This window comes from Bos taurus, chromosome 10 (genome assembly GCF_002263795.3).
Source record: "Bos taurus isolate L1 Dominette 01449 registration number 42190680 breed Hereford chromosome 10, ARS-UCD2.0, whole genome shotgun sequence".
Lineage (NCBI taxonomy): Eukaryota > Metazoa > Chordata > Mammalia > Artiodactyla > Bovidae > Bos > Bos taurus.
The window spans coordinates 26,993,129-27,016,712 of NC_037337.1; the positions used below are offsets into that span (position 1 = coordinate 26,993,129).

General features: G+C 38.5%; 1 protein-coding gene across 2 annotated transcripts; it reads left to right on the forward strand.

The window, feature by feature from the left end:
• Window positions 1-10,733: 10,733 nt before the first annotated feature.
• On the forward strand, window positions 10,734-16,779 carry OR11J13 (olfactory receptor family 11 subfamily J member 13). 2 transcript variants are annotated; one of them, XM_059890686.1, is made up of 2 exons: window positions 10,734-11,740; window positions 16,420-16,779. In XM_059890686.1, exons 1-2 carry the CDS (start codon window positions 10,815-10,817, stop codon window positions 16,451-16,453), a joined length of 960 nt encoding a protein of 319 aa, XP_059746669.1. In that variant the 5' UTR covers window positions 10,734-10,814; the 3' UTR covers window positions 16,454-16,779. The 2 variants fall into 2 exon arrangements, with proteins under 2 accessions (XP_059746669.1, NP_001377313.1); NM_001390384.1 differs by lacking the exon at window positions 16,420-16,779 and having other exon boundaries at window positions 10,815-11,753.
• The last annotated feature ends 6,805 nt before the right edge of the window (window positions 16,780-23,584 follow it).

Here is a 23,584-nt window from a genome sequence, read left to right on the forward strand (position 1 = left end):
ACTTTAAGTCAATATAAGTTTCAGTGTAAATTGTGGTAGTTAAATCTATAACTCCACATTTCCAGATAAAGGTCACTAATTTAAATATGAATACATAGTTTTGATTTTTCAAATTAACAAAAATGAATAATCATGATACCAGAGTTGATAAAGGTGCAATGAAATGACACTTAGAAAAACTGTTGGAGGGTATATTAACTTGTACATTTTTTTTTCTGGCTGGCAATTTAGAAATACTCAGAGCTTTTAAAGCATTTATACCCATTAAATAAGAATTAGAGGTGTAGAAAAAATTCATACAGTGCATAAGAATTTTTAGGAATCATGTTAAAATACAGATTCTGACTCAGAAGGAGTGGATGAGGTTTGGGATTCTAAATTTCTAATAAGCAATAAGATAATGTTAATTCTTTGAGTAGTAAAAGTTTATAAAGTCCTCCATACTTTAGAGAGTTCTTTGTGTAGCAAGAGTTTATGTAGTTCTTTATATATACTTCTTTAGAAAAAGTAAATAATACTGAGGAATATAAAAATTCCTGGAAAAAATGAAATTAATAGGGGTAAGTTTTTCAAGATCAGTGATAGGTTGCATACTTTTCTTCTTTATACATGTGTATGTTTCTTAAAATTTCTATAAATAACATATATTACTTTTATAAACTGAAAAGATAAACATTAAAAAATATTATTCTTGAAGGTACGTTTCTGGATCTTCCATTTTCCCTAACCAAAATTTGTAACCTTTGCTATTTCTGGAATGTTACAAGTTGCTAGGAAGCCCGTTATTTATGTCATATGTGACTTACCATGCAGGATATCATTTCTCACTCACTTGCTACTTGGATTTAAAGTCAGTGAAGTAAGTCTCTGTGCCAGGGTTGAGGAGAATGGGAAGATTCCCAGCGGGGCATCCTAAAGGCTGTATTTTACTTATAAGTGGCCAATGCCATTTCATAAACCTAGGACACGGATTAGAAGTTAAGTTTAAAAAAATCAAATGCAACATCATGAGAAATGATAGCCATTAGCTTCTGGAGAGAATTCGTGTTATTAGTCTTTTCCCATTGGAAGGAAGCATACCTTATTCTCAATCAATTACCTTGAGAAAGAAAAAAAAACAGGAAAATGATACCATTTTCCATTTTGGGTTTTAATTTTTTTCAGTAAATTTTAAGGAGAATATTGTAATTTAGAATAAAAGTCAAAAAAATCATGATGATATTAGGATTAAATAAAGGCAATACACTTATTTTTCTTTTCTTTTGCCTTTACAGTTGATAAAATTTGAATGTAATGATTTCTCTTTCAACTAGACAGGTAGAAAGATACTTTCTCAAACTCACATTTCCACCGTCAAAATATAACACGTATTTTTCTCTGTCCCGTGTTCATGAATATGCCCTTTGTTGAAGGAGTTGATTCAGGCACTTACTGGAATAGGAAACAGTGTCTGCAGATAAGCCTTTCCTCTGCTCTTCATTTCCCTTGGATCTCAGAGTTCTCTCCCTTGTGCTTTCACTTTCAGAGCATCTGGGGAAATATTTTTCTGTTTTTGGAAGTTGAAAAAGATGTGTTTCCCCTGCTCCCCATCCAGTAGTAGTCAGAATGAAAGCTTGAATTCTCCACTTGTCCCCAGTGAAACTGTTGCTGGGCAAAAGCCAATTTCCCTAAAGGGACTCTTGCTGAGTTTCCCTCAGCTGGATGGTCATTACCCCAGGGACTCATCTTTTGTTAAGGTTATTTCAAACATCTGATACTCTTTTTCTCATAATGGACCAATGATTCCACTCTATCAGTTGATGCTATGCATTTGCCATATAATTTTGAGCTTCTTTCTCTGATTAAAGGGACAGTTATTTTTTTTTAACTTATTTTTAAGTTCATTATATGGGTTCAAAGCCTATCCATGCCTGTAGCTACCCTTTTACTTTGGCATACAAATATAGCAGTTAATATTTACTGAAAACTTGTTACATGTCAGGCAGTAAGATGAGTAAATTTATGAGTAATTTCATTTAATCCCCTCCCAATCTTATATGTTAGATATACTATTATTTTTACTTATGGGGAAGCTATTGAAGCTTACGTTAATTAAATAATTTGTAACATTTAATAAATAGGAATGATAAGATCGGAATTCAGTTCTCTCTGAGAGTGAAGCATGAGTTCTTAAATAGTAAACTATTTACCTTCCATCTTACCCGTCAAAGATGGAAAACAATTGCTATTGATTTCTTATACTAGATACTGTGACAAATTCTTATATTTAACTTATTTTATTTAATCCTTACAACACCCTGTGTGCTGGGTATCACTGTTGGCAATTTTTAAAAGTTCTGATTATCAAGGTAACTTGTATTTAAACAAAAATTTGGAAGAGTCAGAAAAATTGAGGGAGCTGAAAAATTACTCACAATTTTTTCAAGCACACATAATTCAAGTAAAAATTTGGCATATTCCCTCTGGTCTTTTTTATTGTAAAAATTCATACATATAAGGTCATACAGCATTTACAACTTAGTATTCTGCTTACATTTATAGCCTGCATTTTCCCATGTAACTAAAACTCTCTTAAATACTATGAAAGCTGCATAATAGTGAGTGTTGTTTTAATATCATTTCCCTAGGGTTTTTAGGCTATTTACAATTTTCTGACCTTAAAATAATGCAATAAAAATCACTGGGCTTAAATTTTTGTTTTGGAACATTTCCCTAGAGTAGACTACTTGAAAGAAAATTACTATGTCAAAAATATATATATATATATATCCTTCAGATATATTTTCAGAAGTAGACTTGCTAGATTAGATGGTAGTTCTACTTTTAACTTTTTGAGTAACCTCTATACTGTTTTCCATAATGGCTATACCAATTTACAATCTTACCAAGAGTGGACTAAGGTCCCTTTTTCTACATCCTTGATAAGCAATTGTTATCTCTTGTCTTTTTTGATGCTAGCCATTCTAACAGGTGTGAGGTGATATCTCCTTGTGGTTTTGATTTATATTTCTCTATGATTAGTGATTTTGAGTAACTTTTCATGTACCTTTTGGCCATTCATAAGTCTTTGGGAAAATTCCTATTCAGGTTCTTTGTCCATGTTTTAATTGGATTATTTGTTTTTTCCTCTTGGGTTCATGAGTTCTTTATACATTTTGGATATTAACCCCTTATGGAGACCCCAGTTCAATTCCTGGGTCAGCAAGATCCGCTGGAGAAGGGATAAGCTATCCACTACAGTATTCTTGGGCTTCCCTTGTGGCTCAGCTGGTAAAGAATCCATCTTCATTGCAGAAGACCTGGGTTGGGACGATCCCCTGGAGAAGGGAACGGCTACCCATTTCAGTATTCTGGCCTGGAGAATTCCATGGCCTGTATAGTCCATGGGGTCGCAAAGAGCTGGACACGACTGAGCGACTTTCACTTACTTCACTATCAGATATATAGTTTGCAAATATTTTTTCCCATTCCATAGGTTGTCTTTTCATTTTGTTGATTGGTTCTTTTGTTGTGCAGAAACTTTAAGTTTGATATCATACCTCATGTTTATCTTTGATTTTGTTGCTTATACTTTAGGCGTCATAGCCGAAAAGTCATCGCCAAGATCCATGTCAAGAAGCTTTTGTTTTCTTCTAGGGGTTTTATGGTTTCAGGACTTATGTTTAAATCTTCAATCCATTTTTAGTTAATCTTTGTGATTAGTGTAGGATAGGGGTCTAGTTTCATTCTTTTATATGTGACTATTTCTGCAGATGGTGATTGCAGCCATGAAATTAAAAGACGCTTACTCCTTGGAAGGAAATTTATGACCAACCTAGATAGCATATTCAAAAGCAGAGACATTACTTTGCCAACAAAGGTCCATCTAGTCAAGGCTATGGTTTTTCCAGTAGTCATGTGTGGATGTGAGAGTTGGACTGTGAAGAAAGCTGAGCGCTGAAGAATTGATGCTTTTGAACTGTGGTGTTGGAGAAGACTCTTGAGAGTCCCTTGGACTGCAAGGAGATCCAACCAGCCCATTCTGAAGGAGATCAGCCCTGGGTGTTCTTTGGAAGGAATGATGCTAAGGCTGAAACTCCAATACTTTGGCCACCTTATGTGAAGAGTTGACTCATTGGAAAAGACTCTGATGCTGGGAGGGATTGGGGGCAGGAGGAGAAGGGGACAACAGAGGATGAGATGGTTGGATGGCATCACTGACTCGATGGACGAGAGTTTGAGTGGACCCCGGGAGTTGGTGATGGACAGGGAGACCTGGTGTGCTGCAATTTATGGAGTCTCAAAGAGTTGGATATGACTGAGTGACTGAACTGAACTGATCCAATTTTCTCAAGATTTTTATTGAAGAGATTGCCTTTTTCCCACTGAGCATTCTTGACTCCCTTGTCAAATATAAGTTAATTGTATATGTATGGATTTATTTCTGGACTCTCCATGCTGTTCTGTTGGTCTGTTTATTTTTAATGCCAATATTATACTATTTTGATTACTATAGCTTTGCAAAATAGTTTCAAATCAGGAAGTTTGATGCTTCCAGCTGTGTTCTTCCTTCTTAAGATGCTTTGGTGCCTTTTGTGGTTCCATACAAGTTTTAGGATTGACTTGTCTATTTCTGTGAAAAGTACCATTGGAATTTTGAGAGATTTCATTGAGTCTGCAAATTGGCTGCCCAAGTGGCTCAGTGGTAAAGAACCTACCTGGCAAAGTAGAAGAAGCAGAAGATGCAGGTTTGATCTCTGTGTCAGGAAGATCCCCTGGAGAAGGAAATGGCAGCTCATTCCAGTATTCTTGTCTGGATGATCCCATGGACAGGGGAGCCTATGGTCCATGGGATTGCAAAGAGTCAGACATGACTGAACACACATGCCTTGGTTGAATAGATTGGTTTGGTGAGTATGAACATTTTAACAATATTACTTCTTCTGATCCATGAACATGGACCCATGGAATATTTTTCCATTTACTTGTTCCTTCTTCAATTCCTTTCATCATTATCTTGTATTGACATCAGTCTTTATTATGAAGCCAAAAATAATTGAACAGCTGTGGTACCATGATATTTTTTTACCCTAAAAATCAACAACCAGATGCCAGTCACCAAAAGATCAGAAAAAGGAAGAAAGAAGAAGGGATGCTGGTTATGGAATATGTGACCCCTTTCCATTGTTCATGTATTTATAATTTATCTGTTGTGATAACAGTTAAAAAACAAGCTACTTTCAAGTTTGTGATGCTCACAGGGAAATTGGTCTGACCAAACTGTATCCATTCTCATCTAAAGCAGTTGTTCTAAGAAAAACTTTACTTTGTATAAACTGAAGCTTTTTAGGATCAGAATATGCCTCAACAAGTCTGAGATGTCACAGGAATATGCTTCCAGGAAGTCAGAGATTGTGCATCCAAATTGCTTCCTTTTCAAGACTCATTTAAATTTGTGTACCCTAGAGGGCAATCAGGACATCTCCCAGTGTTTCTTTTGTGTGGGTCCTCAGGAGAAAGCAAACACGTTAAGGGGAGGGGAGACAAAGGAGATGGATTTTCCTTAAATAATAATTCTGTCAGAGCCAGAAGGGATAGAGTGCTAGAAATGTATGCTTTCTTCTGCAGACAGGACCCTTGAATTCTAGTGGGGATTGGACATACCTCATCAGAGTGAGTGTGAATGAATCCCTCCTTTTATTCTGTCTTCCACACAATAGACAGATATTATTTATGTATTAAATGAATGAATAGATGTCTTGAGGTGGTCAGTTAATTGAGAATTTCAGTGCGTGGTATTTTATCTGTGCAAGGTGGCCAGATGGGGCAAGGCCCTAGGGTTTTTTCTTTGATAAAATTACCATGAAAATGAGCATTACTCTTTGAAATAATTCCAACATAGAGGGAAATCCATTATGGAAAAAATTTTCAAATGTCTCAACTTGAGGTTTTATTGTCTTCAGTTCAGTTCAGTTCAGTTGCTCAGTCGTGTCCGACTCTTTGCCACCCCATGAATCGCAGCACACCAGGCCTCCCTGTCCATCACCAACTTCCAGAGTTCACTCAAACTCACGTCCATCGAGTCAGTGATGCCATCCAGCCATCTCATCCTCTGTTGTCCCCTTCTCCTCCTGCCCCCAATCCCTCCCAGCATCAGAGTCTTTTCCAATGAGTCAACTCTTCGCATGAGGTGGCCAAAGTATTGGAGTTTCAGCCTTACCATCATTCCTTCCAAAGAACACCCAGGGCTGATCTCCTTCAGAATGGGCTGGTTGGATCTCCTTGCAGTCCAAGGGACTCTCAAGAGTCTTCTCCATCACCACAGTTCAAAAGCATCAATTCTTCAGCGCTCAGCTTTCTTCACAGTCCAACTCTCACATCCATACATGACCACAGGAAAAACCATAGCCTTGACTAGATGGACCTTTGTTGGCAAAGTAATGTCTCTGCTTTTGAATATGCTATTTAGGTTGGTCATAACTTTCCTTCCAAGGAGTAAGCGTCTTTTAATTTCATGGCTGCAGTCACCACCTGCAGTGATTTTGGAGCCCCCAAAAATTCCTAAACCAGTTTTAGTCATTTGCATTATGAATAACTCAGCCATCCTTGAAAGGTCTCATAATTTAATCTCTCCCCTGGTTGTATAATTATTCTCCTAGTAGTAGAATTTTCACATGATTATTTTCTATGTCATAGGTCCCCTGGAAATTCATTCCATCATTCCAAGTGCTTCCCACCCTTTCGAAATCACCTTGCTGTTTTTACTTGTAATTATATCCGGGCCACAGTCACCTCAGTGATCAGTATTGTGTTATTGTAGTGCCATGTCCTGTCTATTGTCACCTTTATTAAAAGTGCTCATTCAAGTGAATGCTGAAAAAGATGAAAAGGTTGATGTTGGAGGAGAGGAGGGTGGTCCATGTTACTAGCTCTTATTCATTCTAGATTGCGAAAGGGAGGGAAGACAAGAGAGAATGAAGAAAGTATCCTATAGCAGGCAGAGGAGGGAACAGACCTCCTGAATACTCTGTACTTCTTTAGCTAGCAATCAATTTGGGTTAGATTGATTATGGACTTTGGAATTATGCAAACCAGGGTTCAAATCTTGTCTCTCCCATTTACTTCTCTATGATATAGGGAACTATCAAATATTTTTAAAACCTGGATTATTTGAAGCTATTCTCTTGGGTCAAAAAAAGCTTTATCAATCCAGACTAGAGGGATACAACTCCAGTTCTACTCTCCTAGCTTTCACATATACAAGGCAGTAAAGAATAAAACTGTGCCTGGACTTGTAAACTTTAACTAAAATGGAAATTTTCCTCATAGTGGTTTTCTTCAAGCAACCCATAAATGTCTATTTAACAAATCTGTAGCTGAACTGCTTTGTGGAAGGTACTAAAAGAAGAATTAGTGACCAATAGGTTGTGGATCAGAGAAATAGGAGCACTGTATAGATAATTATCAAAAGGGGTTTAATTCAAAAGGTAAGGAATTATTAAAGTGATTATTTCAGTGAGCAAATTTCATGCACTATTTGGGAATTCGTGTATATTTTTATTGAGAGATTCACTCTGAGTTATATATGATGCAATTTTAAGACATTTTTTCCATTATAAGTTAACACCGTAGAAGCGCATTGAAGTCATATCATTCGTGAGATTGAATACTCAGAGATAAGAATGTGTATGGAGGCTATATTTTAGGTTCAAACAGATACTTTTAAAGGAAGAATCAGATCACTTGGCTCATGTTTTGCTTATGGTAACTAGGGCAATAAGTGGAGCTCACACTAAACATTTACTTTATTCTATGCTAGGTGCTTTAAGAATATGTTACATTTAATGTTTCATTAATTTCCATGGTAGATATTGTTACTCTGATTTTTAAAAATTTATTTATTTTTAATTGGAGGATAATTGCGTTTCAATATCGTACTAGTTTCTCCCATATATCAACATGAATCAGCCATAGGGGACATATGTCCCCTCCCTCCTGAAATTTCCTCCCACCTCCCACCCCATCCCACCCCTTCTAGGTTGTCACAGAGCACCAGGTTTGAGCCCCCTGTGTCATACAACAAATTCCCACTGGCTATCTGTTTTACATATGGTAATGACATGTTTCAGTGCTACTCTCTCAATTTGTCCTACCATCTCCTTCACCCATTGTGCTCACAAGTCTGTTCTCTATGTCCGTGTCTCCATTGCTGCCCTGAAAATAGGTTCATCAGTACCATCTTTCTAATTCCAAATATATCCATTAATATACGATATTTGCTTTATGATTTACTTCACTCTGTATAATAGGCTCTAGGTTCATCCACTTCATTAGAATTGACTCAAATGCAGTTTATGGCTAACAGTCCATTGTCTATATAGGATTAACCTCCAAAATATACAAAGTAGCTCATGCAGTTCAATACCAGAAAAACAAACAACCCAATCAAAAAGACGGCAGAAGACCTAAACAGACATTTCTCCAAAGAAGATATACAGATGGCTAATAAACATATGAAAAGATGTTCAACATCACTTATTATTAGAGAAATGCACATGGAAACTATAATGAGGTATCACCTCACAGCAGTCAGTTTGGCCATCATCAAAAAATCTACAAGCAATAAATCCTGGAGAGAGTGTGGAGAAAAGGGAACTCTCTTACATTGTTAATGGGAGTGTAAATTGATACATGGAGAACAGTATGGAGATTCTTTAAATAACTAGGAATAAAACTACCATAAGACCCAACAATCCCACCACTGAGCACATACTCTGAGGAAACCGCAACTGAAAAAGACACATGTACCCAGGTGTTCATTGCAGCCCTATTTACAATAGGACATGGAACCAACCTAGATGTTACTCTGATTTTGCAGATGCAGAAATTGAAGCAGAGAGAGAGAAAGAGAGAGTCACTTGTCCTGGGTTATAAATACTGTTTTTAAAAGATCCAGGACTTCATTATAGCCCTCTTGTATTCTGACTCTTTATTCTTTTTTAAAAATTAAATTGTGATAAAACTTACATTGCATTCTTAAACAGTCACTTTGCCTTTGCACTTCAGAGGCATTAAAATGTCGAGTCCTTCCTTTATTTGTTTATTTTTTTAACTTAATCCTATATATTTAAAATGAAAATTGAGGGAAAATAATATAAATTAATAAGGAAAGAAAACTAAATGGATTGAAAATCTACTCTAAGAGCTAAAGTATATGATATGATATGATTTTTAAAAATAGTAAACTAGTAAGCTTTGCAAGTGGGACTGAAAGGGTATAGCAAATGTGAATGAAAGGCACTCCACAGAGGATAATTGGAATTAAATTAAAACAATTTAAATATGTTAAAGCACATGTTATATTCCTTAATTTAGACTGCGAATTGTTGAGTTAGCCTCCAGTTATTCACGAGCTCTCTTTCATTTTATATCCTTGTGCTTCCCTGGTAGCTCCGTTGGTAAAGAAACTGTCTGCATTGCGGGAGACCTAGGTTCGATCCCTGGGTTGGGAAGATCCCCTGGAGGAGGGCATGGCAATTCACTCCAGAGTTCTTGCCTGGAGAACCCCTAAGGACAGAGGAGCCTGTCAGGCTGCAGTCTATGGGGTTGCAAAGAGTTGGACATAACTGAGAGATTAAGCACAGCGCAGCCTCTAACTCAGTAGTGTAACCTCCATATTTTGCTTTCTTTGTTGTGAATTCATAGCTTCTGATGGAGAGGGCAATGGCACCCTACTCCAGTACTCTTGCCTGGAAAATCCCATGGGCGGAGGAGCCTGGTAGGCTGCAGTCCATGGGGTCGCTAAGAGTCGGACACGACTGAGCGACTTCACTTTCACTTTTCACTTTCATGCATTGGAGAAGGCAGTGGCAACCGACTCCAGTGTTCTTGCCTGGAGAATCCCAGGGACGGGGGAGCCTGGTGGGATGCCGTCTATGGGGTCTCACAGAGTCGGACACGACTGAAGCGACTTAGCAGCAGCAGCATAGCTTCTGAAAAACCTCTAGGTTCAAAGTTCTCTGGCTTTTAATCTCATATAAGTGAAAGTGAAAGTTTCTCAGTTGTGTCCGACTCTTTGTAATCCCATGGAATTCTCCAGGCCAGAATATTGGAGTGGATAGCCTAAACCTTCTCCAGAGGATCTTCTTGACTCAGGAATTGAATAGGGGTCTCCTGCATTACAGGCAGATTTTTTACCAACTGAGCTATCATGGAAGTCCATACCCATGTAACATAACAGTAATTCTTAAAGCAAGGTGTATTTTTCACATTGGAATCAACTGGGAATATAAGTTTTTAAAAAATGGAAACATAAATAAATTAGTGTGTTTATTTAGAGGTATGCATTATTATTGTGATCTACCAAGAGTCTATAGTAATGTAGTTAAATAGGGAGGAGAGCTTATGGACCTTGTGATGACGATCAAAATGATGGAGTAGGCAGTGAGATAATTCAAGTCCAGCTTAATGGTGTGACTACATTTCTGAAGCTTATTAGTGCTACTTGAGTTAAACAAAGGTGGCTTGTTAAGGTGTTTAATGATTCCTTTTTATCTCTATTTTTCTTACAGGCTAAAATTGGAAGAAAATATTCTAGAAGAACTATTTAAAGTGAAGTAATATTTAAAGTAAATTATCAATGGTGTTATTCTGTCTTATGTCAATGCTATTTTGAGAAAAATTCTTCATATTGACTAAATACTGATATTCCAGTTTATTCTCTACTTATAATGCCACTTACTTCCAATGAGAAATTGAGGCAAGAAAAACTGAATAAAGTAGACTCTCAATATGCACTTCTGATTATGTCTGTGCACATTATAGGTTAGAGGAAAATGCATGTTTTGCATAACAAGAGTGTCACTGCTAACTTTCATGAATTTATCCTGCTGGGTTTCCTGTGTAGCCAAGAAATAGAGATTCTCCTTTTTGTTTTCTTCTCCATCATTTACATCTTGACCTTGTTGGGCAACAGTGCTATTATCTGTGCTGTGTGGTGGGACCAGCAACTCCACACTCCCATGTATATTTTATTGGCCAACTTCTCATTCCTGGAGATCTGCTACATCAATTCCAATGTGCCCAGCATGTTGTTCAACTTCCTATCCAAGACCAAGACGATCTCCTATCATGGCTGTATCCTACAGTTCTACATCTTCCTCTCTCTTTGTGCCACAGAACTCTTCTTCCTGGCCCTCATGGCATTTGACAGATATGTTGCCATCTGCCGTCCATTGCACTACCCAACCATAATGACCAGGAAAGTCTGTGGAATCCTTGTGTCTGCTTCCTGGGTGGGTGGATTCTTATGGTTAGTCACACCTGCTGCTCTTATCTCCCAAGTTCCATTCTGTGGTTCAAACGTCATTGATCACTACCTCTGTGATCTTGGGGCAATGCTGGCCATATCATGTGTCCCTGTCCCCAAGACAGCTCTGACTTGTAGCATGTTCAGTGCTGTGATAACATTCATCACTTTGTTCTACATTCTTGTGTCCTACACTCTGGTACTTCAAGCTGTGGTTCAGGTTCCCAAAGGTTCAAGTAGGAGAAAAGCCTTCTCCACATGTACCTCCCACCTGATAGTTGTGTTCCTATTTTACGGCTCAGTCACAGTGATGTATGTAAGCCCAGGGGTAGCCAGTCAGCCTGGGCTGCAGAAGTTCTTGACCATGTTGTACTCAATTGCAACTCCACTTTTAAATCCTCTGATCTACAGCCTCAGGAACAAGGAGATGAAGGTTGCTCTGAAGAAAATTATGTGTAAACTTTAGAAATAACTCCTGAATGGGAGACACTTTGGTGAGCTAAATTTCCTTTTGAGGACTGTTGTAAAGAGTCAAGGAAAATTATACTTAAAAGTAATAAATGTTACTAGATCTAAAATAAATGTTTCCAGAGGAGAATTTCTTAAAATTCTGTCTTCTCTATTATTTACTGATTGAGTGACTAGTTATTTAAGTTGATATTTATCTGTTTTCCTAATTTTAACTGGAGATGACCAAGTTAAATCATATCTCCATCATAGAGTGTTTGAGATTGAGTGAGTTAATATATGAAAACATTTGTAACAGTGCCTGGCACTCAATATGTATTTTATTACAATGTTGGTAATATATTATTATCAATAAAAATTGTACCAAAATTTATCATTTCTTATTGTTGCCAAGTACGAATTTCAGCAATTTCTTTTCTCCCAATCATACTTTATTATCAAAGTATGATTGATATACAGTTTTATATTCATTTTAGCTATATAAAATAGTAATTCAATATTTTAATAGATAATGCTCAATTTACAGTTATTATAAAATAATGGCTATAGTTCCCTATATTGTGCAATGTGTCTTTGTAGCTTATTTATTTAATACATAATAGTTGGTATGTCTTAATCTCCTTTTGTGTCTGTCTCCCCTTCCTTCTCTCTACTGGTAACCACTAGTTTGTTCTCTGTATCTGTGAGTCTGTTTCTGTTTTGTTACATTTATTTGCTTGTTTTGAGATTCCACATACAGGTGATAACATACAGTATTTGTCTCTCTCTGTCTGACTTATTATACTGAGCATAATACCCCCCAGTCCATCCATGTTGTAGCAAATGGCAGGATTTCATTATTTTTTATGGTTGAGTAATATTCCATTAGGGAATCCCAGGTGGCTCAGTGCTAAAGGATCTTCCTGGCAATGCAGGAGATGTAGGAGATGCAGACTGAGTATCTGGGTCAGGATAATCTCCTGGAGGAGGAAATGGCAACCCACTCCAATATTCTTGACTGGAGAATCCTACGGACAGAGGAGCTTGGTGGGCTACAGTCCATAGGGTTGCAAAGAGTCAGACATGATTGACTGAACATGCAGCATGCACACATTTTATGTATATGTATACATAGAATACTCGTCTTCTTTATCCATTCATCTGTTGATAGACACTAAGGTTGCTTCTACATCTTGGCTATTGAAAAAATGCTGCTATGAACATTGGGTTGTGTATATATTTTCTAATTAGCATTTTCTTTTTCATCAAATATATACCAAGGAATGGAATTGCTGGATGATATGGTAGTTCTACTTTTAGTTCAAAGTGTTTTCCAAAGTGGTTGCACCAATTTACATTCCCACCAACAGCGGGCAAAGGTTTTTTTTGTCTATATGTTCACCAACATTTGGTGTTTCTAGACTTTTTGATGATGGGCATGTTGTTAGGTGTGAGATGTCTCATTTTGTTTTTGATTTGCCTTTCTCTGATGATTGAGTTTCTTTTCATCTGCTTGTTGGCCACCTATATATCATCTTGGAAAAACATCTATTCAGGTCTTCTGTCCATTTTTAATCAGGTTGATATATTTTAAGATTGAGTTGTATGAGCTGTTTATATATTTTGGATTTTAATGGCTTTGTTGGTCGTATCATTTGCAAATATTTTCTCTGGCTCAGGAGGTTGTGTTTATCTTTTGTTGATGGTTTCCTTTGCTATACAAAAGTTTTATGTTTAATTAGGTCCTATTTATTTATTTTTGCTTTTGTTTCCTTTGCTGTAAGTTACAGATCCCCAAAAGATGCTTCTATGATTTGTGATAAGAGTGTTCTGCCTGGTTTTCTTCTATGAATTTTATGGTTCTTATCTTTTAAATGATAATTCTCTTATTTTATATAAAGAAAAAATGCCTATTTAAACCAAGTTTTGGACTTCAAAAGAGGTCTGCATAAGTACAAATCAAGAGGAGAATTTTTTGGCTATACTCCCCTACATTTCCTTGTCTTATGAAAATCATAATAATTATCTGTTGGACAAAATTGAGGAGGACTGTCTTCTGGTTCTGCCTCAGCAAGAAACTTTCACTCCAAATTTTTAAAAGAATATTTTTTGGGGTTTTATGTGGATCAGTGGCTACCCAGGTGGCACTAGTGGTAAAGAACCTGCCTGCCAATGCAGGATATGTAAGAGACAAAGGTTCAGTCTCTGGGTTGGGAAGATACCTTAGAGAAGGAAATGGCAACTCACTACAGTATACTTGCTAGAGAATCCCATGGAGAGAGGAGCCTAGCATGCTACAGTCCATAGACTTGCACAGTATTGGACATGACTGAAGTGATTAAGAGCCCATATGGACCAAATGAGAGATCATTTAAAAATATTTGTAAAGTGTTTGATCATACCAAAGTATGATCAAAAGATGAAAGCAGTGCTCATCAATGGATGAATGAATGAAAAAAATGTGATATACACACAGTGTGATATTTATTCAACCTAATAAAGAGTGGAAATTCTGAAACATGCTGAAACATGGATGGACCAGTCACAAAATGACAAATACTGTATGATTCCATTTATATAAGTTTCCTGGAGTAGTCAAATTGATAGAGACAGAAAGTAGAATGGTGGTCACCACTAGCTTGGGGTAGGGAAATGGGGAATTATTGTGTAATGAATATAGAGTTTCAGTTTTGGAAGAAAAAATTATAGATTGAATGGTGGTAGTGGTTGCTCAACAATGTGAATGTATTTAATGCCACAGAACTGTACACTTAAAAAATTCATTGTAATGTCACATTATGTGTATCTTACCATAGTTAAAAATAACTTAAAAATGCAAGGCATACTACCAGTGTCAATTTTTCTGTATTTTATTATTATTGTTTCACATTTCCACTGTATACTTTTTCTGGCAGTCTCTGCAGCTGTAACCTTGTCTGGGTGTGCATTTTATTTTCATCCATGATGTTGCTGTTACAACTTTTTCTCAGTAGTAAAAGCTACAAAGGGTAGGATGCATGCATGCATGCTAAGTTGCCTCAGTCGTGTCCACCAGGCTCCTCTGTCCATGGGATTCTCCAGGCAAGAATACTGGAGTGGGTTACCATGCCCTCCTCCACAGGATCTTCCTGATCCAGGGACTGAACCCATTTTTTTATGTCTCCTGCATTGGCAGGAGGGTTCTTTACCACTAGTTCCACCTGGGAAGCCCGAAGGGTAGGCTATTCCCCTTGAAATCATGACTACTTCTCCACTCCCCAACTCCAACTGTGCTCTGTCCTCCAAGGTGCCCTTTTGTCATCAAAGAGCAAAACAAAAGGGCACCTTGGAGGACAGAGCAAGGAAGTCTCTTCTCTTCTTCCAAATGTAGATTTCCACCTCAGGAATTTCTTTCACCCTTTGTGCACATAATTGTTAGAAACTGCACTATCTGACCAGGAATAACTTTAAAGAAAGGAATAATTTTGGATATGAGGTAGATGTGTAAGGTCAAGTCCACTTGAGATGTGCAAACCCTTGACACCTGAAGGAATTTTCTCTGAGGCTGCCCAGTGTTACCCACTCTTCAGGTATACCAGGCAGAGCCTGTGCTGAATCTCAGAAATACTTCCTACCTGAGCCAACTGGATTCAACCTTCTCCACTGTTAGCCACAGTTTTGATGTGTATGAGTTCAAGGAGGAAGAGAGCACCTCCTCTGTTTCTATTCTCAGGACATATAAGGCTAAAGCAAAGCTGTCCAATAGAAATAGGTGGGCCACACATGCAAGTGACATGTATAGGGTACATTTTTCTAGTTACCACATTAAAAAGAAATAGTAAATTTAATTTTAATAATCTATTAGCCTAAAACATCATTTCAACATGTAGTCAATATAAAATTACTAGCCAGATATCTTGCATTCATTTTTTTTCATCCTGCAAACTGGGGTGAATTTTATATATATTAACAGCATATTTCAGCTTGGATTCACATTTTGGGTGCTCAGTAGCCACATGTAGCTACATGTAGCTAGTGATTACCATATTAGACAGTGTAGCTCTTGGCTTCCTGTGTCCTCCTTTGTAATGAGAGTGGGTGGAAGTTTGGTAAATTAAGATTAGGAGATTAAGAGCTTTCATAAGTAACTTTAGAAAAATGACTTACTGTGTTTTCTTTACTCTCTCTTCCTCTTCCTCTGAAGGAAGGCTGAAATACAAAGCATAGCTTTTAGAGAAGAGAGAGGGATAAAAACCTTAAAGTGGCAAAAGAGATAAGGAGGGGTGCCAGTGAAGTCAGGTCAGGGCCACTTTGAGAAAAATAGCACAGTGGAATTGTATTGATGTTTCCCACACTGATGGTTGTAGAAAGGGGTTGGTAGGGAAGGGGAAGAGGGTAACTTATTAGGAGATGACAGAGTTTGCAGCCCCCTCTTTAGTCTTGCTGATGGTGGTATATAGACCAGAGGATATGGCTTTTTATACGAAGAACTACGAGGCCTGAAAGGGCTTCTTAAACTTTTAATTGTGTTCTAAGTAGTACATTTGACATTGATGATGCATAGGTGAATATGATAGAATCCTTGTTCTGGAGGAACTCATGACTTATGGGGCCACAGATGTGTTAACAATTCCAAAAAAAACACAAAAAAACAAAAAACAATTGCTGAGAGAGAGGAATGCATAAGGTGCCAGAGCACAGAGCAGTATTGGACTAAGAGTACAGGTTTGGGGTGTGTAGGTGGGAAGTGCCAGAGAAGTGTTCTCAGAGAAGCTGATATTTCAGGTGAGTTTTGAATGAGAAGTTGGAAGTAAGGGAATGATGGTGGTTGGTGATGTTACAAACAGTAAAAGGAGCATGTAGAACATTCCTAATATATGACTGAATGCACAGTGAGTGTGGAGCTCCTCAAAGGAGATGAACTTAAACATGCAGGAACTTAGATATGCTAAAGATGTTGAACTTGATCCCGTAGGTGAGAAGGAAATATATAGGGATGGAAAGCAAGGAAGAGATGACAAGATTTTCATTTTAGAAAATCTGGCATCTTTAAATTTAGGTGGTGTTCTGTTTAATGCCATAATACAGCTCCTTCTCTCACCAAGTATGTCGTAAGCTATCAGATTAGCTTTGAGGAGAAGATGAATTCAAATTAATTTCATTATACCAATCTTTTGAGAATTTCACAATTCCCCTTAAAAATACTGCTGATGTCTCAGAGTGTTACTGAGTCAAGTTAGTAACAGGTCCAGTGAGTTCTGAAGGATCATATATCTCTCATGTGTGCACATTGAAATAGCATGAGAACTGCCTTGGTTCTATAATGGCTTGTGAATAGTTAATACAGTTCCCCAGGTCTTTATTTGGTGGGATCACTAGCTCTGTGTTCTTGAGGATCTAGAATGTTTGAAAGGTAGCCATTGGGTCACCTTGGATGAAAAGATAGACAAGGGCATGTTCCTGTTCTCTCAGTTGATGCTGACATATATCATCACACTGGAGACATGAAATAGTGTTGCTGCTGCTGCTGCTGCTAAGTCGCTTCAGTCGTGTCCGACTCTGTGCGACCCCATAGACGGTAGCCCACCAGGCTTCCCTGTCCCTGGGATTCTCCAAGGAAGAACACTGAAGTGGGTTGCCATTCTACACTTTATATTTATAAAGTCTGGTTTGAAGAACTAGGTTAGCAGCACAGTACACAGCTTTGGTGCTAAGAACAGAGGGAAAGGTAACATTAATGAAGAAAGTTGTGGAACTTTTTGGAGGGAAATGTGACCAAAATTTAAAATATATTCACTGTATGACTCAAAATTTTTGTTTTTCAGGATTTGTCCTTCCTATACAGTTTCCTTAATTTCTCCCTGTTATTTTAAATTAGAAGGAATGCAAACTAGTACAGCCACTATGGAGAACAGTGTGGAGATTCCTTAAAAAACTGGAAATAGAACTGCCTTATGATCCAGCAATCCCACTGCTGGGCATACACACTGAGGAAACCAGAAGGGAAAGAGACACGTGTACCCCAATGTTCATCGCAGCACTGTTTATAATAGCCAGGACATGGAAGCAACCTAGATGTCCATCAGCAGATGAATGGATAAGAAAGCTGTGGTACATATACACAATGGAGTATTACTCAGCCATTAAAAAGAATTCATTTGAATCAGTTCTAATGAGGTGGATGAAACTGGAGCCTATTATACAGAGTGAAGTAAGCCAGAAGGAAAAACACCAATACAGTATACTAACGCATATATATGGAATTTAGAAAGATGATAACAATAACCCTGTGTTCGAGACAGCAAAAGAGACACTGATGTATGGAACAGTCTTATGGACTCTGTGGGAGAGGGAGAGGGTGGGAAGATTTGGGAGAATGGCATTGAAACATGTAAAATATCATGTATGAAACGAGTTGCCAGTCCAGGTTCAATGCACGATACTGGATGCTTGGGGCTAGTGCACTGGGATGACCCAGAGGGATGGTATGGGGAGGGAGGAGGGAGGAGGGTTCAGGATGGGGAGCACATGTATACCTGTGATGGATTCATTTTGATATTTGGCAAAACTAATACAATTATGTAAAGTTTAAAAATAAAATAAAATTAAAAAAAAGAAATTAAAGGAAAAAAAATAAACTTCATAACAATGTTGTGGAATGTCAAAAAAAAAAAGAAAATAAAAATGTAATTAAAAAAAAAAAAAGAAAGTTGAATGGAATTATTCTGTACATATATACACTATGATATAGTTGTTGACTTAAAAAATATAGCCAAAACCTGAAAGTAGAGAGTTATTTTATTTGGTGGGAACATTTAGGACTCAGGCTCAGGAGACAGGCAGGAGGGGAACAAAGGGAGCAGGCAGTTTGAAAGCATTCTATGTATGGGAAGATGCAAGCCCCTGGGCTCACTGAATTCATTCCTTTCACATGCACCTCACCTACGCCTTCCTTGTTCACCTTGCTTCTTGCATTTCCCCTGCCCCCCAACCCCCCTACCCCCACCTCAGCAATCATTGTAAGGGTGGCAGCATTTGATGGATTACAGTTTTGGGAGCCCTTATTCACAGGGAGGCCTGGCATGCTGCAGTCCATGGAGTCACAGAGTCAGACACGACTGAGTGACGGAACTGAACTGATTCACACTTTGAGGCCAGAAATTGCTGATGGCTGTGACATTTCTTGTTTATTAACAGGGAAGGAGATATTTTCATTTCACATAGTCAACCATGGATTGTTTTCTTTATATATTTATCAAAATATAAATATTTGATTTAGTCAGTCACATTTTTGTTCTCCAAACAAAGTTCTTTTGTAGTGGGTTGCTTGAAAGGTGTTTGTTTACTACTCATTTAAATCCCAAATGGGTATTCCTACTCCACAGGAGATTGTTCTTCATGTGATGATTCTGGAACTTAGGTTTTTCCATCTTGGGCTTTGTCATCTTCAAAACTCAGCTTCTTGGGTCAACATGCTCAATTACATCAGAGATCATCAAGGACTGTGCATGGGTAAGGCCTGAAGTATTGCACATCAGCTTTAAATACATCACAACAAGTAGAACTCAGTCATATGAGCACACCTAGGCTGCAAGGAAGGCTTAGAAAAAAAACTTGAGTTGAAGAAGAGGAAATGGATTTGTTGCAGTCATACAATTAATGTCTCAAATTCTTGGTTGACCAATACCTATCTTGTTTGATCTATATGTGGAAATAAGGAGTTTTGTAAGGAATAGAGACAGCTCTGTGGAATAGGTTTGTGTGTGTGTGTGTGTATGTATGTGTAATTTCCTCAGTTCTGTCTCATCACAACAAAAATTTGAAGCGATGGACCAGCATTACAACCCTCAGATAGACCAGCATTACAGCCCTCAGATAGACTGTGTCACAGCTCTTGGGCAGATCAGTGTTACAGCTCAGTTTTATTTAGAAAATAAAGGAAAATACATCCTCGAGGCATAAGCGTATGCCTACCCAAAAGACATGAAGAGAAGAGAGAGAGACCCCCAGTCCTTTGGCTCCTCTTTTTATATGTTTTTCTCCTCCCTCTGGGCCTGCCCTATGTAAATTGAGCTAGCCAGGAGTGCTGTTTTTTTACCTGAGGTCCTCACTCTGGTCCTTGGACCTTCCTTTGTTTGGGGGACTTTCCCTTCTTTGTCTTTTAGCCACCACCCTTCTGGACTCCTTTCTCCTATTTTAACTACCTAACAGGCTCATTTTGGATTTAATGGATGAGATCTTTAAATTGCATTTGGACCACAGGAATGGGAAACTCTAGGTCTCACAAAGCTTGAAGGTAAGGGTACATATCATGTCAAAAAAACTTTGTTAGCTAAGAAGTAATTTATAAAGTTAGGAGACACAACTCTTGAGGGAGCAATAATGTGCGAGCCTAGAATATTTGTGTGTATGTGTTTGCATGTGAGTCTATACATGAGTGTGTGCACGTGCATGTGGTTTTTGTCTCCAATCTGATCATCACTGAAGATGAAACATCCTTGAGTCTGTATGATGCATATTAATTGCTTCCATTGCTCCTGGGGTTGAGATCTCCAGAGACAGGTTTCAGAGTCTGGAAGGAATAAATAATGAGAAATGGAGAGATTTGTGGCATATTCTATTCCCTGAATAAAACCTGAAAGGAATCTTTGTGAAGAAAGGTACCTAAAGGTGTTTTACAAAGGAGTTGACACCTTAGACTCCTGGGAAGCATTAGGATAAATGTATATGGGCATATGGAACAGTCACTTATTTCCTATGTCTTGATGTCCATTTCATTTTATATGTTATTATGAAAAAGGAGCATAAATTTTCATGATTGCTTTCATTTACAAATACTGTTCCTATTACAAAAATCTTAATAGACACGGAATTAGCAACATTTTTTTTTGTCAAGTTGTCATTTTGTTTTTTACAAGTTGTCTTCAAAAGAACTGTATTTTTAGCAGACAGGAAAATGGAAACTTTTTTCTTGACGACTTGGGCAATAATTTAGATGAGTCTCTTGTTTTCTGTTCTCTTTCACACAGATGACAACATAGCAAATCAACACCCAGTTTGTGTGGCTGGTGAGAGAAGAAAACTTTGTAAGTAGAAGCTAATTTATTTACTGAAATATGCAGATTCAAAAGAGTCAAAAGAAAATGGGACAGGGGAATCAAGTAGGATTCTTTACAGTCTGAGCCACCAGGGAAGCCCTCTGAGACATACCCAAAGGGAAAAACAGGAGTGACTGTTCAGTGTGTTGATCTATGGGAACTGAAGGGCCTTTGCTGCTGCTGCTGCTACTAAGTCGCTTCAGTCGTGTCTGATTCTGTGCGACCCCATAGACGGCAGCCCCCCAGGCTTCTCCGTCCCTGGGATTCTCCAGGCAAGAACACTGGAGTGGGTTGCCATTTCCTTCTCCAATGCATGAAAGTGGAAAGTGAAAGTGAAGTGGCTCAGTTGTGTCTGACTCTTAGCGACCCCATGGACTGCAGCCCACCAGGCTCCTCCATCCATGGGATTTTCCGGGCAACAGTACTGGAGTGGGGTGCCAGAAGGGCGCTTAAAATGTGTCTATTGTGAGGGTGGCTGTTTGCTCTGAGGCATCCCAGGTGAGAGGACAATTGGAAGACAGCTAAAGAATATTACTGTGGAAAGTGAAAAGTAAGATATCTCTTTTCTGTCTTCCTCCTGTGCTCCTTGAGCAGTATTTAATTATCTCTGCTTATTTTAAAGACCAGGAGATTAGGTTTCTACCACTGCCCATCTCTTGAAACCAACCCTGGTATCTTTTTGCACATTCATTACCCAAGGTCAGGTTCTTCACGCTTTCTCCTTGGATTATCAAAACAGCTTTCTAATAATTTCTTGTTAATTTCATCAGCCTATAATTGTCTGGTGAATTGTCTTGCAAATGCAGCTTCCAGAAACTTCTACTAGCCCAGCTCCAGATTTCCACTGACTAGCAAATTAAGCCTGAACAAGTCAGATTGGCAGTGAGTCCTCTGCTATGAGGCCCTATCTTTGTACCTAATATCTGTCTATACCTTTACAGATATTCTAACTTCCACTCTCTTGGATTGTTCTGTAAACATAATTTCTTGTATTCAAATCTTTTCATATTATATGCTATTGATATTCTGCCTCCATCATTGCTCTTGGAAATGTGTGTTTTGCCAAGGTCCATCACCCTCTCAAAAGCCTTTCCTTATGTTTTTTTTTTTTTTCAACTGAATATAATTGTCATGTCTCACATGATGCAGAAACCAGTACTTGAGAAACTGAACGCCACACTTGGAGAGTTGGAGAACTCATGTTTATTATGCCGGTGGGCCCAGAGGAGTTAACACTCCAGGCTCTGAGCCCCAAAGGGGTTACAGAATTTTTATATACTGACAGGCCTGATTTTGTTGATTTACAGGCTTGCGGGGGCTCGATGATTGCAAAGAACAGGACAAGGGTGAGTGACATAAGCTCCAGTTCCTAGTATTGTGAGTCCCCACTTTCTGAGATTGAAGTGATCCAGACTTTGCAAGGAGCAAGCTGAGTTACAGAGGCAGAAGAAGCAGGAAGTCATATAAAATTTTAACTTTTCCCTTCTTTCCCCTCTCTTGATGCTTCTATCACTCATTGAAGAAATCATCATCTCATGTTTTGTAGGACATTCAGAGCTCCCTGTCATTTAGGGGTCTATATTGAGCTATTACCATTTGTAACCTTATGGATTAAATTTGAGAGGTTATGAACTAGGTAATAGCATTGAGAATACAAGGGCCAAACAAGAGCACCACAAACAGTATGAAGAGAGGACCTGTTAAAGCAAGAAGCCATGATGCCCAGCTCCAGATCTTATTCCAATTACTCCAGGAATTAGTTAGTTTCTCTCTCCTCTTTATGATTTGTTCCCTTAGCTGTTGGGCCATGTCCCTGACTATTTCTGATTGGTTTACATAAAAGCAGCATTCTTCATTCAAAAAGAGGAAGAGTCCTTCCTTTTCAACTGTCAGTAGGTCTCAGTTTAGTTCAGTTCAGTTCAGTTGCTCAGTCGTGTCCGACTCTCTGCAACCCCATGAATCGCAGCACGCCAGGCCTCCCTGTCCATCACCATCGCCCAGAGTTCACTCAAACTCAAGTCCATAGAGTTGGTGATGCCATCCAGCCATCTCATCCTCTGTCACCCCCTTCTCCTCCTGCTCCCAATCCCTCCAAGCATCAGAGTCTTTTCCAATAAGTCAACTCTTCACATGAGGTGGCCAAAGTATTGGAGTTTCAGCTTTAGCATCATTCCTTCCAAAGAACACCCAGGGCTGATCTCCTTTAGAATGGACTGGTTGGATCTCCTTGCAGTCCAAGGGACTCTCAAGAGTCTTCTCCAACACCACAGTTCAAAAGCATCAGTTCTTCGGTGTTCAGCTTTCTTCACAGTCCAACTCTCACATCCATACATGACCACTGGAAAAATGCTAGCCTTGACTAGACGGACCTTTGTTGGCAAAGTAATGTCTCTGCTTTTCAATATGCTATCTAGATTGGTTATAACTTTTCTTCCAAGGACTATCCCTCTCGTATTCTGTAAAACCACCTCAGCCAGGGAATCTAGTTGGTCCTGTCATGAAGAGTACAGCAATAATACCAATTAGGGATAGAGGCTAGGGTTTACAATGAAAATCTATTGATATTTTGATAGCTGGATCCTCAAGCTTCTTCCGTGTGTTGACTGGCCAGCTGCTGGAGTGTGGCTGGAGTAAGGCTGAAGAATCCTCAAGCTTCTACTGTGCATTGAGTCGTCAGCTTCCCGAGTCATCAGAGAAGGGCTCAGCATCCTTCGTGGGTGAGGGCCGTTGTCTTTGGAACCAGACCTTTAGAAGGCTTTTGGGGTGCTGAACT